Source organism: Athene cunicularia, assembly GCF_003259725.1.
Source record: "Athene cunicularia isolate RWA chromosome 2 unlocalized genomic scaffold, athCun1 chr2_part1, whole genome shotgun sequence".
NCBI classification, from domain to species: domain Eukaryota; kingdom Metazoa; phylum Chordata; class Aves; order Strigiformes; family Strigidae; genus Athene; species Athene cunicularia.
This window is the reverse complement of record NW_020799095.1, coordinates 87,033,478-87,053,030: the sequence shown is the minus strand read 5'-3', so window position 1 is coordinate 87,053,030 and position 19,553 is coordinate 87,033,478. Positions and strand designations below refer to the sequence as shown.

The following is a 19,553-nucleotide window of genomic DNA, read 5'->3' as shown; positions in this document are numbered from 1 at the left end:
TGGAGGGTACTGCAGACAAAACAGGCTGCTTAGTGTCTTCTCATCCTCTTACCATCCCAGGTTAGCTTCCTGCCATCACACATTGGTGCCCTCTATACCACTTTCCAACCATACCATACCAAGAAGGGCAATGGGCTTTATGGGTGTTGAATTTCAAAGTTGAATTTCAAAATTAAAATTCTCATCTACTGGGGCAGACACTTCCATAAAACATCAGCAGCCTGAGGTGCAAGCACCAACTAGTCAATGTTTTGCATATTTTCTGCCTCTCTTCCATACACACTCAGCTCCTATCACAGTCATATCCTCACCTTCTTGGTATAATGGAACATACTAGTTTTAAACAATCCACAGTTAGCTTTCTTACGGCTGACACAAAAGCAACTCAAAAGGACTAAAGGGTACCCTCTCACTTCGGCCATGGATTCAAGGAAAAATAGCAGCCAATTATCAGGGACCTTAGTTTTCTGAGAGTGGTTTTACTTACTGAGACATAAAATGGGAGCAGGTGCTGGCCTTTATAAATAATTGAGAGCATGGAGCTCTCTCCTCTTGACACAGTGAACACAGAGGTCACTCTTAAGTGGAGAATTGCTTCCAGTGAAAAGAACTCTTGCAGTTGTCCCCTACATAAGCAGCCACCTGCCACTAGCATACCATGCCAAAGGATGGATGTACTGGTGTGTAAGACCAGTGGCTGACCAAGTTAACCTTCATTAATGTTAAATCCTATCCTGATGTTTCTGGAGAATAATTTTACTGAGCTGTACTCTTGAGGATAAACTTTATTCCTTGATACCATGAGACAGTGTGAACGTGCAGCAGGAAGTAATACTATTTGAGGAAGAAAGTGATGAATGCTGGAACAAAACTCTGCAACAGGAGGAAGGGATGAGACAACTAGAGGATTAAAAATGGGAGCTAGCCAGGAAAGAAGAAAGGCATGTGAAAAGGTGCAAAACATAACCTAGTCTAGGTAGTAACTGGTGAGGGGAGAGACAGAGCAAGGGAATTAGAGAAAGACTGGGAGCCAGCCAGCATGGAAAAGAAAGTGTTAAATAGCATAGAGTAGAGAAGCTGGAGTTCTCTGTGACATATGGTGCAGGACAGGAACAGGAGTGAAGCTTTGTAATGAGGGTTTGCTGCTAAAGCTGTAGAGCTTGCGATTAGGGTGGCAAATTCCCTCCCAAGGGCAAAACAGAAGTTAAAGGCTGCCTGTTGTCAGCAAACATCTGTGAAACTGTGTGCTGACATGCCTTGCTCTCCTTGGCGTTGATTGAACTAGAGGATGACCAACCTTGTCACCATCAGTTCCATCAGCTGCCAGTAGGGGATGTACATGTGGGAGATTGGACTGTTTCAGTCCTGCCATTGTCACCTGCCAACTGAGCTAAGGAATTCACACCACCAGCCTGTTACCTTTTAAGAACGACTGTCAAAAGGGACAGGAGACGGAAAGGAAATGGAGACAAATATCTTGCTGGTAGATTTTACAGCTATTTGTGAGGCAGAAGAAGGAGGTGCAAATTCAGCAATCCTGATGTCCATTTCCCATCTCACTTGTACTTCTATGTCTTGTCTTATTTCAGCTTCTCTCTGTTCCCCCACCCACAGCTCTTCCTGCTGTCCACCCCTCGTGCAACTACTTACCTGTCACCCCTACTCATGCCTCCCTTTGCTAACTGGTATCTCTGCTCCCACATTCAGTCCCCCTGCCCCTTTCTACTAAAGGGGTCTCCAGTGATTCTGCTTGTTTCATGCTCCCTCTCTGTAGCTCCTAACTACTACTTCCTCTGTCACGCATTCCCTGCTCCTCGTCCGTTGCCCTACCTCTGTCCCAAACTACTTCTGCCCTCTGTCACTTTGGCCCTCTTTCACTTGCTCCCATGTCAGCCCTCCCATGCCTTGTGCCCATATCACTAATACTGTTTTGCCCACTTCCTGTGTTGGACCTTCCCTCCTCAGGCTCTGTAATTCTCTTGTGTCATCTCATATTTTCTTGCAGTCTGGTAGTTTCTCCATTTCTCCTTCCTCCTGCTGCCTGGATGTCAGCAGAGGGAGCACTAATTGCACAGCTCCAACAGCATCACAGCTCTCAGTTGAGTGCCTGCTATTGCAGGTACGCTGATGCATCGCACCATCAACAGAGACGTAACAGTATTAATATCCAGTGATGTCGTATCTTTGCAGTAAATTCAGTTAATCTTTTAGTGCTAGCTAAACAAAGAATAACTGTAAAAATGTCATCTCATGAGAATTCATCTCTGAATTGTACTTTTCTTCTGCTTTCACCTTTTATTCTATGTCTTTCTTTTTTCTTGGTGGAAAGGACAAAATTTAAATAAACTTTTTTTTGCTCAGAGCAATACATAAAGATTCAAGCCCTCTCCTCTTTGCAATCTGTAATACAAGGGGAAAAAAAAATATCTATAAATACCTTTTGCATGTGAGCATGTAATCCCATACATGAAATACTTAATCTACAAAAACAATCAACTCTTCCTCATAAGAAAGTGGCTTAACTAGGTTATGTGATTACAAACTTATCATCTATATAGGTGTATAGAAGTATGCTTAATTTGGGCGTGGAGATGAACTGAGGAGATAAAATGGGTTGGTGTGGTATGGCTTAGCATTCTTGACATACACCTGTCAGTAACAAGAACTTTGGCATTTATGACACAAGATTCTCCTCCTGCCCTCCAGGGCAGAAACATTAGGAAAGTTAAGACATAAACTAATAAATAATACTAAATAAAAGTTCTAATACTTAAGATAATAAACTTGCTATCAGAAACAAATCTACTTTCTTTTAAATTCCAAAGCACAGTGCTCAGACTGTTGTTTTCCTTTTCTCATGTAAAATGCAATTCATATTAGAAGCTTTCTCCTCAATACAGATTTAGTTTTCACTCCTCAAGCTTTTATAATATTTTTTAAAGCAGAATTCAGAAAAAGAACAGATAACACTGCTTATATGCCACATCTCTGGTTCTTTTCCAAATTTGTTTTTCCTTTCCTATTTGAATGTTTGGATTAATTTCCTTAAAAAACCTAGTCAAGCCACCCAAACTGTCACACAGTTCTGTACTTACTCTCAACAAGACGCTGCATATCTCTTCACCCCTCCCAACTAGGAGCATGCCATATAGTCTAATCTGGGTTAGAAGCCAAAAATCAAGCTAGATAGACAAGTACATGTTATGTCAAACATCAAACACCAAACCTCAATTCTAGAAGGTGGCCACTCAAACCCATGCAGAATAGCCATTATATATTGGCACATGGTGCCCCAAACACCTTTACCACAGCATTATGCAGACAGCTTTATGGGTATCATAACTAAACACTGCTGCACATAGTTTCAATCAACGTGGAGAAAGATACCAGCAAGCATTTTCAGCTTCAGAAGTTAAAAACAAGAGAACAAGTGTTAGATGGGATCCCTGCTCTCCAGGATAGTGGATCCCAAGCCCGGGAGGACATTTCTGTAGAGTGGAGTACAGGGGAAAATGACATCCAAACCCTCTTGTGCATTTAGACAAGCAGGAACAGGCACGATGACAGACACAGGCTAGGTGAGGTTTGCAGTTGGCAGTATTGAGGGCTTTGGAAATGTGGACAGACAAAAGCCCATGATGTGCTGATCTGCCCAAGACCAGCTGGAGGTGAGTGAACACTGGCCTATAAGCACTACAGCTGCACTGCTCTGCTATTAACCCCTGCTAATGAGGTCTGTGGAAAGGTATAATGAAGGTATGCATGAGTTCCCTGGTCTGGGTAGACATGTCTTCAGAATGAAGAAAATTTAACCTGAAGATATATCAAAGTTAAAAGCATTCAGTGCAAGAACCAAAAGTAGATCTAAGATCACCTTGCTGTGGAAATATATTCTCTCAGCCCTACTGCAATGCCTTTACCATACTTTTTTACATTACAACAACAATGTTCGTCAAAATGAAAATAAAAAATGAATCTTACCTGATTTTGTCCCATGCCATGACATGGGTATAGTATGATCCTGTGTCCAGTTACTTGATGTTCATTTGTAGGGTTATAATCAAAGCAGAAGTTTGCCATTCCTCTACTCTTCAGCTAATCAAAACAAAATAATATTTTAAAGTATTAATCCAAAGTAAGGAAGATATACTGTAGTCACTTTACACCCATCCTGCTGGGCTGTAAGGTTTGTATCTCAGAGCTAGTGCAAATTAATGGGATTAGATCAAATGGATCCAATGGCAACATCTCTCTGACTAATGTGAAGTAAAACTGTTGGAACCATCCTGACTCTGGGCATTAAAGCAGCCAGACACAATGGCTTCCCCTAGAAGTGACACCATGTTCCAGTGTATTTGCAGATGAAGTAGACAGGAACTATGAAAAGCTGTGCTGAAACCCAAAAAGCCAGCAATTCATGCAGAACAAAAGAGTCTGCCATGTCTCTCCCCCGGCCCAGGACCTACTTTCAATTTTCTTATGATGACTACATACTTTTCCCACTTTGTCAAATGGGAGATATAGGAAGGATTAATTTTTGAAAGGACTCCAGTTCCCTCTTGAGGTTGAACAAGCAGACAGATTTTAAGACCAGAAATCATCAAAGTGGGCAAGATATATCTTTGGAAAGAGACACTAGGTGTGATATTAAACATTCTTTACTATCATTGCTTATCTCTGACAGAATAGGTGCATAACTTTTAGATTAAATTTTAAAATATTGTTATCAGGTATTAAAACCATCAGGCTAATTAACCAGGATTTGCATTTAAGTATCCAGGAGGCAAAAGTAACTTAAAGTAAGTTAAGCAATGCCATAACAATTACTGACTCCTAGTATTAGCCACTTAACCAAATTTAAAATTACACAGAGCAAAACAAGTTCTGTAAACACAGGTTCAAGCTGAATGTCCCCATTAGGGAGTGTAATTATATCACAGACAAAAAGAACAAACAGAGTAAATCTCAGAAGAGTTACTTCAGCAAGGTGTAATTTCACCACTCTTTCCTAGTCACGATAATTGTATCCTCAGTTCTTAATGTGGAGAATGAAAGGACACGGAGGGATTGCAGAAGGCTAAAACCAAACAAACAAGACAAACCTCGCAGGACCCACCACAGAGCAAACCACACAAGCTGGAAAATTAAATACTTGTGTTCTACATATATTTTTGCTTTCCCAACTTCTACTTTTATTGCTACACGATGTCTTCTTTCCACTGCTTTGTGCCCACTCCTGCTGAAAGACAGCCAAGAGCTCAGTGCTCTGCATGCCTGGGCTGCCAGCCCAAGGCAACAGCAATACACTGGGGGGCTGGGGAGGACCACTGAGCCGCCATGGCTTGGGGCCCTTTGCAGGGCTGCTGGAGATGTGAGGCTCTCCTGTCAGAGCTAAATGTATAAATGTAGGACTTAAGCCCTACATTTACAGGCTTTGCCTCTTAATTCCTCTCTGAACATGTTTCCACTAAGCATTTGGTGTATTTTTTCAGTACTGGATAAACTAACATCTGAATTTGTTGTGTGATAAAATTCATCCTTAGTTTTAGTGCCCAAGTTTACCAGAAGCAAAAGAAACCCCTGGGCACCCTCTCTATAAGTGCTGTTTGGCTTGATGGGAACTCACTAGATCACTGTACCCCCCTCCTTGAGCTGTCAGAAGAAAACATTTTGTTTACCTTCATAGCACTAGGCGAGAAATACACTTACAAAAACAGGAAGGAAAAGTGTCTTTCACAAATTATTTTTAACAGTATCATGGAACTACATAAACCAAACAATAAGCTTCTCATGTTTCTACATTCCACATCAAGAAATGTCAACTTAAAGTCATAACCACTTAAAAATGGTAATTGTATCTCTAAAAACGTAAATTGGTTTTGGTTGTTGTCAGCAGCTGTCCTCAGGATCAGAGGGTCTCTCATTAGTATGTTTAATAACGTACGACTTTGCCTGGCTCCAAGGGAAGATAAATGCAGCAAAGCCCTTATCTGTGGTGCCCTTTCAGACAACCCAACACCTCTGCCACCACTCCAAGCGCGTGCTCTTTGCTGTCAGCCCCCAGCATGTGCTCAAGCATGTGCTCCCTTTTGTGGCCTGGAATTTTAAATAATCTATTTTAAAATACCGTGCACCTCCAGAACTACGGTAACTCCTACGCATGTTATGTAATGGCCAAATACAGACAACAAAACGAAAGCTGTGTAAAAGATTACTAACTTAAGCTTCATTTCAGATGGTTCAAAACTGAGCCTGTACTCCCAGGATGTTACCATGTATGTTCTCTCATTTTTCTCTTTCATGCATAAATGTCTGTGATACATGCAGACATATTCCTAAACCTACACGGTCCATATTTCAACCTGGTTCTTCCAGTTTGTTTTACACCCAACACTTTATCAGGAAGCCTAATAAATATTGAAGATCAAGTTTGTGGGAATAGTGCATACTAAGCTGTTAAATAACCTGATTTGAAATGACAAAGATTTGAAAATAATCACATTTGAAAATCTGACCACAGCACCATTTATACAAAAAAAAAAAAGTAAAATCTATCCCCTGTTCCAAAGCAGAAAAAAGTATGAGAGAATTTGTGATAGTAATATTTTTCATTTGTTGATGAGAATACACTGTTTAAGTTCCTTTTATGTGCAACAGCTCTATCAAAACAGTAATCATCCATTCATTTCTGAAGCTATCTTTGTTCCCATATCCACCATAAACAAGTCATGCAATAAGAACAAAATTTTCTCCGTGACTTACCTTAATTCTTTTGCAGAATGCTGCATTAGAGAAACAGAAGCAAGAAAAAATGTTCATCACCTTGCCATTAAAACTCAGACTTCAGTTCTAAAAAGTTCTGCCCATGCAGGATTACTGGCTGTGTCTTTCTACAACATTTGCCTCCTATTCAAACACTACAGGTGTACCCTACAATTCCACTTAGTTAACACTCTGTTTGGAGGCTGTGACAGGTAACAAACAGTAACTACAGAGATATTTGCCTCAGACCTTTATCCCTTACTGCTTGGAGAAATTTAAATCTATTGTTTCCTAACATCTGGACACAATACAGATGGCATCTTGTAAATAATTATTAGTTTGGTGGGTTTTTTTTTAAGATAAAATCCATTTCATATAACTGTATGCAAAGCATCAACAACAGATTTTTGACATCAAAACTTCATTACATTAAGTTGATAAATTCAGCCAGTGGAGCACAGCCAACCTTTCTCTTCATCCACAAAACAGATCAGAATCCTCTTTATTCCGCCACAGTGGCATTGGTGCTGATGCATTAGTAGTATGGGCAGATGATACTGTAGGACACAGTAAGATGTGAACTTGTAGCAAACCAATGGCTTCACGGCACTGACCAGGTGTAAGCCTTTACCTCAGAAGTAATCCAAGCAGTCACGGGGAATGATTTTACTGAGTGTCTGCCATTTCATACCACCCTTCTTCAAAAAAAGATTGTGAATATCCTCGGATTTCTGTTAACTTAAGTGCAATGCTGAAATGGGTATGGAACACTGATGGCTAAGATCCTTTGAAGGAATTGATGATAAGACACCACTTGTCGGAACTTAGTTCCTCACCCCAGGAAGTCCAGATCTCTCTGGGAGGCTCAAGAACATACAAGCACATGTCTCAAGTGATGGTGTGTTCACTTGAGATTAATATCAAACACTTGAATTTCTCCCACTTTCTTTAAAAATGTCTATCTCAAGCTTTCAGAGGCTGTACAGCCAGCAGAGTGATGCGTATTTTCCTGTGATGGGCACAAGATCTCCAGGGTCTAGTCAGCCATAACCTTAGGTACCAATTCAATCTCAAGTGGCAGCTGTACAAATTGTATTATAATGCAGTTTTAGAGGTATACCCTACACAAGTCTGTTTTGGAGCCCGATACCTGTGAGAACTTGTAAGACCAGACAAGAAATAGTCTTCTTGATTACATAAGCCACATCGCTAAGATGTCTTCTTCTGTAAGCCTGTCCATATATATCATCTGCTACTTAGATAATTTACAAAATGGTCTCTTTCATATCACAGCAAAACAAAATTCTTCATAGTTTTAAAGGCTTAAGATCTTTCTTTCTGATTTTTTTTAAGGTGGTATCTGGTCTAAATTAAAAAATTATGACTAAGCATTGATAAATTCTTCGAAGACAAGACAGTCTTGGGAGAAAATGTGGAAGGAAGCCGCCAATAGAAAAATTCAAGTTTTTGAACTCCCAACTGATTCAGTTAGTTGCAGATGCCTTTAAGGACAGGTGGTGAAAAGAGCCATCAGCTAGATAGACAAAACAGACATCTACCAGCTTAACTGCTTCACATTCAGCTGGAAGATCAGCTAGAAACTGAGAAGAACAAAGAAAAACTTCTCGTATCAGAACATAATATGGTGCCACTGCCAAGTGATCAAACTTACATAAAAAGGAAAGATGAAATCCCAATTGCTGTGACAACACTGTCTTTTAAAAGCAATCCGGATGCCAAGTTCAAAGCCAGATTCACTAATTGACCAGGATCTTTACCTTCAGATATGCACCCTGAGTGCGAGCTATACTGAGCACACCTTAGCAGGGAGTGGAACCCTAACTACTACACTGCTTTGCAGCCATGCATTTCCACAGCCAACAGTAACACGAAGAGATCACAGTGCTGCCCAGTTCCTGTACCTTCACCTAGCTGCACAATGCAACAACATCACAGTACCAATATTAAACACAAGATGGCTCAAGGTCCCTAGTGGTGCCCACACCATCCCCTCCCCAAGAGAGCTAAAATCTGTAAGCAGACCTAGTCTGGACTATCTAGGCGGGCAGTGTGCACAGTGCAGAGCTGGGGTTCAGATATTTTTAAGATTTCACATCCACTGAAGCACAAGTACAGCATGCTGGTAAGCGCATATTCAAGGATGACCAAATCATATGCTATACCAGTAAAAGGGCATTAGTGCTCTACACAAGAACCTAAAAGGGATTATTAAGCCTTTCCAGAAACACTGACACCTTATTAACTCACTATGTGCCTATCAGCCCCCCTCCTACCAAAAAACAACAACAAAAAAATTGAAGTCAAAATGTTTAGTTCACATCCCACACAAAGTTCCAAAAATGGCACCTGCTTGAGCCAAGCAAGGAGGAAGAATCATACAACCACAGAATGGTTTGGGATGGAAGGGACCTTTAAAAACCATCCAGTCCAACTCCCCAGCCATGGGCAGGGACATCTTCCATTAGATCAGGTTCCTCAAAGTCCAGTCCAACCTGGCCTTGAGCACCTGTTCTAACGCCCTACCATCCTCATTGTAAAAAATTTCTTCCTTATATCTATCTATATAGATGTAAGATAGACCATGCCTATGGCCCCCACCCTGGCAGCTGAGGTGTCACTCTCATTCAGAGCTGTCAGAGCGTCTAGCTCACCTTGCTTTAATATGCCACTGCACAAAACAGTACTAGGAGCTCAGACAGGAAGTCAGAGTAACCTCTCCAAATTTTCTTTGCTCTTTCATTAAAATAGTGAATAGGGACTTACAACGTACTCCTACAAAAATGCTATGCAAGAAAGGGAACAACCCTTGAAGTTGTGGCAATTTATTTAAGTTTTCCATGCAGTTATCCTTTTATCTAATGCTGTCACCTCATAGAGCAATTTGAGTGTTTTCCAAAATTTTGTCTCATAATGGCCTCTGCAGCCTTAACGTTTGAAATTTTATGTTTTGAACTTCACTCCACGGTTCCAGTACCAGTACTTTTATGGAAAAAATCTGACTTAAGTTAACAACAACAACAAAAAAAAACAAACGAGAACATTTGTGATACTGATAGTACCACTTCTTAAAGTATGATTTTGTTCAGAATACTGAGATAAATCAGTATTGTGGTATTCCAGATTTATTGATGCTATATGATTTTAGTATAAAGGCTACTAATTCTACTACTAAGGAGATGCATTTCCCCCATTTCCAGGCCTCAGGAAGTTTATAAGAATGCAAACATAGCTCAGGCAAATTATTCAGAATTCTGTATGTTTAAATCAAGTTTTAGGCCCTTTTAGACAACCAAGTTCAGTACAGATAGTAAAACTTTATGTATCAGGAGAAGAATTTTAGCACAAGTCTCTAATTGCCAGTGCATGGCACTAAGTGCTGTTCAATAATTCTCGCATTTATTTCAATAACATATGGCTGACCTACAGATAATCTTAGACTTTTCAACTTCGTGTGAAGATTTTCAAGGGAGGGAGAAATCCCATTATCCCTTGCAACCTCTTTGAACAATTAAACAAGCTCACACTAAACTGAGCTGTTAACAAAGGCGACACTTTTTAACAGAGTATTTGTCTGAACCAGAAAAGCACTACAGAGCTAAGGCAGAAGTAAAGAACATGATCAATGATTCATTGAAGCTAGCAGATGGGACTCAATATCCACAAATCAGTAGGTGTCATTTTTGCACTGTCACTTTCTTGAAGTATAACTCTAATCACATTTTAAATTCTTTGTGCCAAAAAAAAATGGTGTATTCTTATTATACTCACAACTACATGACAGCATTTAAGAATTGTTTTTAGAGAAATATATAGAGCACACTTAAATTACACTGTAGATACCTCAAGCAGCTCTGAACATGAATTATTACTTCTAGGTATTGTCAACACCTTTCCTGAGGATGACACGTGCAGTTAAATCATGAAAGAAACTGCAAGTCCCGCCCCCTCCCCTGGAGGCTGAAGCACTATTACAGCCACCAGTCTAGGTTTTCTTTTGGAGGGTGAAGGGGAGGATAAGGTTACTGAAATGCTCCTGGAAGGTAAGTCTTGGAATACCTTATTGCTTCCATTGTCTCTGACCTTGTCAGTTAGAGACCTGTCACGAAACAACAAAAAGTGAACCGATGTTGTACCAGGGTCTGTTCAAGGTACTGGATAATGGTGAATAGTACCTTTCATGCCAGTGATCACACAGAGATACCAACTCAAGTGCAAGCTCCAAGACAAATGAAGGAGGGTGGCTACTCTCTCAGAGGCTCCGAAGGGCTTTGCTGCCAATTGATGCACTCCTATGGGAACTCCTAGAGCTACCCCGGAAAACAGAGTTCTCTGCAGAAAACTGCAGCATTGTCACATTAGGATCTTTTTTATTCAACAGGTAACAAAGCTATGAGGGAAGACTGAAGGGACGCTTGGTTCCTGTACATTTTGTATATCCACAGTGGTCAGGTTTTTCCCTCCACTGAAGGAGATCCAGCAGACTGAGTAACTGAAGTGCAGATGGCAGCAAGACAAGACTGTTGTGATATGGGCTGGATGCAATGCAGCAATGTGGGAATGCAGCTTAGCTAGATCTGCAGAGTGATCGATGTACCAGCAAAAATACTTCTAAGTCAATGTGGCATTGGTAATCAGGAAGATTATACATCTGGTAATCAGGAAGGTTTATACATCTTTGCCTGGCAGAAAGGTGCAGTCTTGTCTTCCTAATAAGACACACAGCAGGTATCTGCTCATTTTTCAGAGGAAGCAGGTATTTGCTGCATCATCTCTGCCTTCATCCCTTCCAAATGAGATTACAGTAATGTGATATACATGGAGCTATAGTTTATATTTATTTGTAAGCTACAAATAGCATGGAAAGTTGTCAACTCTTAAAAAAAGAGAAGATTTGATACTGAATCAATGAAAATGGCTTGTGATCCTGTGCTGGTCTAAAGTGACCTCCAGATTAAAAAGTTAACATGCTAGTTTTGACATGCAGAATCCTATATGATCTAGGAGCACCAACTCTCTCTCTGTTGTCATCAGAGCATCAGATAAAGTGTGCAAACACATATTTTAAAGCACACTCTATTTTCAAGTTGACAACTACAACCCAGAACATTGTGGTGCTCTTTTTTTGCTATGCAACATTTTGATAAATTAAAAAGTCATCCTTTGCTGCCTTTAACACTCCTAAGATGTCACTCGGAAGGTGTAATTCATGTCAACACTACCTGTTCTCCTACCCTTTCACACAACTCCTTTAGAAACAGCATCCCCTAGAATAGAGATTCTGATAGAAACCACATTTTAAAGCCTACCAATTCTAACTGAATTCTATCAAAATCCCAAACTGTTTTCAGCATAAAAAATACCTTCAGACTGAGTTAACAGGAGAGAGATCAGACAACCACAAGGAGGCCCCTTCTATGCAGCCACATACCATTCCAAAGAAGCCCGGTCTGTCCTCAGGTACATGAAGCTCTGGGTACACATTCTCCAAGAACCACTTGAAGTCCTTACATTTCAGCTTCTCTCGAAGGAGTCTCCTTTCTGTCACATCTCCATATGGTTCCTAAAAAAAAAAAAAAAAAAGAAAAAAATAATTTTAAAAAACCCAACCAGAACAGATGCTCTCTTTTAAATTATCTGTATACATTATTAAGAACCGTATGCTAGAGCAATGAGTAGGACTTTTAGCCAGCAAAAATCCCCATGTTTGGGTGCTGAATTTGATTTCATTATTCTTACGTTGGTTAAATGTTGACTAAAAAGATCTGGAATGATGCACGTAAAACTTTAAAATATTCTAGAAGGCAGTTGTCTGAAAAGACTCCCCAAATCTGCAAGTAAGGAAGTCCTTGTATACAGATTACTGGGAACCTAGAAGGTGTTTTTAAAATAAAACTTCCTTTATTTGGATAATTTAAAATCTCAAAGGCAGTGAACAAATGTTGAGAATTTTACATTATTCCACTATCCATTTACAAATTACCTGTACAGACAGTTTTATACTTAACTGATGAAATTAGTAAAATCTGCTAATGCTTCCTTTGAACTTCATAGTTTTTATGGGGTGGGGAGTATGAGATCTTAAACCTCCAGAGAAAAACTTTAATTGCAGACTTTTCCCTGTCTATAGACTGAAGCGGAGTTCACATCTTTTCACACCTGTCTTCAAAAATCTATCTTTATATTGACTAGGGACTTCAGATAGTCAGGCACAAGCTATTGTTTGCAGCCCCCAGATTTTTACAGGTCACTTGACACACTTTCATAAAACTACAAATATATTTGCATTTCTCCAAGTTGTGGAAGTATCACTGAAAACACAAAGCAGATATAAAACAGAGGCAGAGATGCCTGCTTGAATAAACAAACAGCATGTCATATTAGCTCTGAGGTCTGAACATTAATCTCTAAGCAAAACTTTATAGAAACAAATGCTGCAGCCATAGCATCACTCATTTTTCCATTATGCTACAGAATTGACTATTTGGATTAGATGAAGTAGAAGAGTCTGAATTCAACTGCTGCAACAAGTGGTGCATAGAGTACTACAGAAACCAGAGTGCACTGGTGGCAGCTTTGAGACACACAAAAAAACCCTGCATCCACTTACATGTTTACACGCACTGTGTTACAACATGCCAATATGCAAAACTCCCTACAGTAACACACAACTATCCCTTAAACTTCTGTCATCGTAGACATCAGCTGCCCAGAACTTCACAAGAAAAACTGTGAGCATTTATTGCCGTTTTCTCTTTGCATATGACAAGCAGAATCAGCCTGGCATTGCCTGTGAGCTCCCATCTTCAGATACACAAAATGTGTATTTTTCTTGAAGTCAGACTCTAATAATAAAACCTAGATGGCTCTTTATGATGTTAAAGTAAAACAATTATTACAGATGCGAGGACCATAATAATCTAATTACCCCCTTTAATCCAAAGGAACACGAGATGGAAGCTAACCAAATTCAGGTTCCCCAGTGTCCTCCAGCATAACTTTTAAAAGCCTAATGGTTTCAAGAGCATTTTTTCCCCTGGCATGTCTGTTGGGGTAGGCCATTCAAACACATGGGGAGCTCCCTGTCCTCCTGCCTGGTCCCTAAGTTCTGGTCTGGTGTAGCTAGAGGTGGGTTGCCCAGCAGCCCACCACAGGGCAGCTCTCCCCATGCACAGAATCAGAAAGCTGGCACTCGGAAAACTTTCCGTGCAAAGAGAAACACCTCAGAAGATTAAGCACCTCCAGAAACAAGTAACAGCAGAGAGTGACTTCTTTTCGGCCTGAATTCTGGACTTTGTGGCAGAGGTTCATATAAGTCATTTCTAGACATTGGGAAGATATTTCAGCATTACTGTCTTCCAGCCTACAGGCCCCTCACGATAAATATATCCAAGCTATGAATTTGCACACAGCTTTACTGTTCTGACCCATTCAATGTTCACAGTATTTAGCTCCTGAAAAATTTTGCAAACAAATGGTCTGCTATTTTTTTCCTCACAGAAAATAAAAACATTAATTATTTTTTTTAAAAAACAGAACTGATACTTCAAACACTTCGTTAGGAACAATCTCACCTGAGTTCCCAGGACTGATTTTAATTAATCTTTGTAATATTGATTTTGGTGTTTGTTTTTTGGTTTTGGAGGGGTTTTGGGGTTGGGTTTTTCTTCTTTTTTTCTTTTTTTTTTTTTCTTTTTAAAATCAAACGTTGTGCAGCAGTAAATCAAACAGAAAAATCCATTTTGTCTTACATCAGGCCAAAGTTTTACAATTATCACAAGACAGGTAATTTTGCTAAAGATTATTACCATGCTGCACACTTAAAGATCTACTGTCCATTGAACTTTGTTGATTAGCATTTGTTAACTGTGTGCCGCCTCTGTAATTCTTTACTGATAGAATCCTGTATCAGCTGTTTCAAAGGAGTGCACATTTTAGGTTAAACAGCTCCTCCTGACTTGGGTCACCTTGCTTAACTTTATTCTTTCATTTATTCATTCATTCATTTAATACTGACACGAATGTGGCCTTCTTCTAGTCTTACAGAATTTCTCACTTTTTCCAAGGAATTAAAGATTAACTATATGTACACTTATTCTGTTTGGGAAAAAGTTTCAGGAGAAATAAACACAAAAAAGCACTTCATGTTATTACACTGAAACCAAATTCTATTGAAATTCCAAGAACTTGAACTCACCAGGCGAGCGTGTGGGTTTCGATGGTAGTAAATTTCTTTATAGTCATCCATCCATACTTCAGCTGCACGCACGCTATTTGCCAAAGCTTTCGACCGTGAGTAGGGAGCTTGTTTGGGGAAAACGTGACCTACATGTGAGCAAGGGTGGATCTCAAGACTTCCTCCACACTGCCATATCTGAACAAAGAATTGACGTTGTGCATCATTAATTTGAATCTTTGCAAGCTGAAGGATGCAGTAACAATAAATCTTTGAAAGGATAATACCTTCCCAGGAACATTACAGTGTACTATAAGCAACACATACAATAATTGTGTGTCTTATTTAATGAGATTAAATGACAACCTTGTGAACTCAGAGCAAATCACTGGGAGTAACAAGGAGACAACCCCACCTCCGGTTTTATGTGGTGTGCAATTATCCCTTTGTTAGCTTTACTTTCTCTGAAGGCATGATAAGAAATGGCCCACAATGTTTCTGCAGGTCAAACTGTGGTCTACAGTTGAAGTTATATGGGCAATATCAACAAAAGAGCCATTTTTCTAGTCCGAATTAGCCATACAAATAGCCTCCTCAAAGAAACCAGTGACTGATTTCTTACTAGAAACTTACTCTTGTATTCTGCAGGACAGCTTACTTGATGAACCATGTAAGCTCGTCATATTATTGGAGAATTGCAAGTTATGTTTCCATTTCTGTGTTCACCGTGTCAGAAGAGAGGTATGGGTGCCTGGTGATAAAATATAACTAATCTTTTTCATTGGAAAGCTGGGAAAAGAACCCAAGACCCAGTGCATGAAAGGAAAAAGCAAAGTAAATCTGTAACTGACCCATGGTGGTCCAGCCAAGATCAGTGAAACAACCTCTTCTATTAAACCAATATTCCTACTTGCTGTCAATAAAAGTACTGGAACCTGAATGTGGAATTGGCAGAACTCATTCTGCCCTCATCCTCATGCCTCTGGCTCTCCAAGTCAGGAAATACATGGCCCTGGAGATAAAGCCCATGAATGACCACCAAGCAGGGACACTGGTCTCAACTCTGAAAAATTTCTGTAATTATTCTCATCACCTTTGAAAATTATGGACTTTTGGCAGCTCATCCACACAGCCACTGACTCAAGTTTGATGTAATGAAAGGAAAGCATGGCTAGACATTTTCCATTTAATACTATGCACAATGTGGTAGACAACCTGTTTTGGACTGAAACCTGTTTCCGGTGCCTGAAACAAAGTTTCTGAAATTGTCAGATGGGAGGAAAAGCAGGACACATTGCTGCACTTGAACAGGCTTGAGGCTCTCACCAATGGCTCCAACAGACTTCCCGCACAATTTTTTTTTTTTGAGAACTATCGACTCCAGTGAGCTAAAGTCCCTTGTGTATTCAACCATGCATAGGTGGCCACTCACCTTTCCTTCATAAATGGAGGACAAAGGAAATTCACTGAGATATGTTTAAGGGGTTGAGAGGTTTGCTCCCCAACAACCTTCTTGTATAACAACTACATTTTTAATTACATGTTATTCAAATGAACACAGCAGGAGTGAAAGCTACGAGGTAGCAAATAAAACTAATGACAACAGATCAGGCGAGACTTCTTCTACCTCTTTTCTTGAGACTTTTAGGGATCCACAAAGTCACTACAGATGAAGGCTTTCAGAATACACATGATGGATGTTGTCTTCAGGCTGGGTTTTATTTTGGTTTTGAGGGGGGTTGGTGTTTGGGTTGGGTTGATTGAGGGTTGGGGGGTTTTTTTTAAGTTATTTAGGATTTCTGTCAAATTTCTTAATTTAGAATGTAATGAACATTGTCTCATTTGATTTGTTTTGGATAATAATGAAGACCTTTACATGTGGTTGTAACAAAATTGTAAGCACTCTAATACATATGTTTACTTTTAAAACAAACAATTGCCTTAAAGGTATACGTAATTCATTATGAAACTATATGGAGCACTGGATAAACTTTACTTCCTGGATTTTAAATTTTCATTTCTTGCTTTTCATGAGAGGTTTCTCTCTTCTTTTTTGTTGCTTTTTGACAAAGCAGTATATTTGTCATTTGAACAGAAAGATGATGAAAGGAATTATACAAGAACTCCAGAATTCTGTACTGATCTTTTAAACAATTTGCATATTTTCACATGTATGTTATGCTACTGCCATTTTGAAAGCTGCTATGAAACCAGTTACCCACTTTCACTTTAAGATCTCTTTCTGAGATTTGTTTCAAAACAATAGCTTTCTTACATTATTATTTCTATATCCAATATTACTTTTTAAAGTTGAAATTATCACACAAGATGTTTGTCAGCAAATATTAAGCACCACTGAAATTAAAGTTTAATAACTTCCATATTTGTTATATTCCATGTAAGCATTTTTTAAATTGATCATTACTGTCTTGACCTGTTTTTAAACAAGAGATGAGGAACAGACCAGAAAAACTCCTGATGTAAAAATGCACAGTTAAGAAGGAAGCACTTTCTTCTACTCTGTCATTATAAAGTCTGATTTAAATGGAGTAACAGACTGAACATATCTCTGTTAAACTGACGCCAAAAAGAGAATGCCAGAACAGCTGATTTTTCAATAATTAAAATTCTGAATTTCTCTAAAAAAACCCTTTAAGTTGCTAAGCAATGCTCACTAAATGCTCACTGCTTCTTTCATTAAGTTTAGAACTTCTTATCTTCCTATTACAAACAAAAATTAAATATTTTTCACCTAAACAATTCCTCAAAAGGTTTATTTGTTTTTATTTTAATGGAAAACATTTTGACCTCTATATAAAATCAGATACTAATGAAGAGCTGTAAAATGAAGAAAGGAATTCAACAGAGATACCAAAGTTGATTACTATATGCTAAATAAGTGACTCTGGAGAAGATTCTCCCCCAAAACTACTTCAGTCTTCTGTAACAGAGAACAGTAGATTTCACGTATATTTTGCATGTTCACGTGCATGAAAATACATTTCTTTACTAGGCCTGGCTACTTCGCAGCTCTCACTATAAGAGCATCCTGTTTTCTTCACCACTAAAAGGAAAAAAGGTAACATTCCTTTTTACTTTCACTTTCCTCTTGATGCATGCAGACTATCAATATCTTTTCCTTTCAGAGACAGATGGTGGCATTATGGAAAGCTACAGTAAATGTTCAGATCTTGCCCTGTGATCCCTACCCCTGCCAAGGTCTCTGGACAACTGACCTAATGCTGGGCCAATGAAGTAAGAAAAGCTCTATAAGCTCTACCACCTCCATTCTAACATTTTAGGACTCTCTAGAAGAAATAAAAACAAACAAAAAAGTATGCTACCTCCTAAACAAAGCCAAACTGAAGAAAATACTCTGTTCCTGCCCCTCCCTCTCCTGCAATTTAGTTTGCTGGCTGACAGCTGAACTGCCCGGCGTGGCGCTGGTGCTCATGCACGATCTGCTGGGAGCTAGGTAGGCAAAGGAGCCTCCTCAGCTGCATGAACCCATCCTGGCTGCTCCCAACACAAGACACATTCCCAGATCCAGACAGAAAGAAACAATACAAAATGATCAGAAAAGAGAGGCAGAGGTATATCATTCGGGCTTATCAGCAATGAAATTTCCAACAGAAGAAAGGACTTAACCATTAAATAATTTTGTCTTTTTGCACACGCGTGGTTTCCTCTCATGCTGTGATGGTGGGTTGAAGGACAGACCACAGGTGTAAGAAACGGTGGTCCCCAGAAATAAACTTACATTGCCGTGCCACTAGCAGGACCAAGAGGAGAGAGGTGGAAAAAAGCTACAACGGCGTTCCCCTTGCTCCATGTACAGGAGGGGGAAGATGAAAGGACACGTTCTGCATCCCTCAGACAGAGGAGTTTCAATGCCCATTATGCCCATGAAGTGAAATTTTATCCAGCCAAATAGCATTAAGCAATTTGAAATCAAGGCACATTGACTTGATCCTGCATTCAGCACACAGCCTTCATCTCTCTTAGTCATCGTGCTTTTAGCCGAAGTTTTGTCCTTGTTGCTCCTCTCAAAACCACAGAGAATTTTTTCAGTTTATTATAACTGTAGTATGAGAAAGAGGAGGTTTAAGGACAAGTCCTTTCATGTCATCATGGTGGTGTTTTCAGAAATGAGAAGAACAGTGAATTAATTTACAATGTTTTTCAGTATCCCTGCTCCTAATTTTCAGATGTGGCAAGTCTAGATACCACGGCGACAACAGAATTAACACTGATCTATTCCTCTTGACCTTTTTCAGCACCATAGGCAGCCAGAAGAACCAGTTAAGCAACATCATAGCACTCTGCTCTGTCCCACAAAAACCCTCACCGCAGGAATCACGAGTACAGGGTCCTGAAATCAAATAGAGGAAAGCACACTGTGCACAGTTTGGATCCAAATGCCCAGATCCTACTGGCAATCTACACTAGTAAAATTACACATTCAGGCATATCCACTGGCCATTCCAGAGTCTGTCCTGCAAAACTGTAGGCCGCCCAGAAGAGAGCCTCTTGATCTGCCCGCAGGCACCTCGCACCAAAGCTCCCACTCTGCTTTCTCATTTAAGCACCTCTCTAC

The 19,553-nt window shown here is 39.7% G+C and overlaps 1 protein-coding gene across 1 annotated transcript in view; it reads right to left on the bottom strand.

The window, feature by feature from the left end:
* Positions 1–19,553, bottom strand: part of GALNT12 (polypeptide N-acetylgalactosaminyltransferase 12) — a 47,851-nt gene that overhangs the window by 5,660 nt on the left and 22,638 nt on the right. Inside the window, exons 7-9 of the mRNA XM_026841406.1 lie at positions 14,978–15,154; positions 12,212–12,343; positions 3,982–4,095 (exon numbers count right to left, since the gene is read on the bottom strand). Coding sequence (XP_026697207.1) covers positions 3,982–4,095; positions 12,212–12,343; positions 14,978–15,154 — 423 coding nt within the window. The remainder of the gene's footprint in view (positions 1–3,981; positions 4,096–12,211; positions 12,344–14,977; positions 15,155–19,553) is intronic.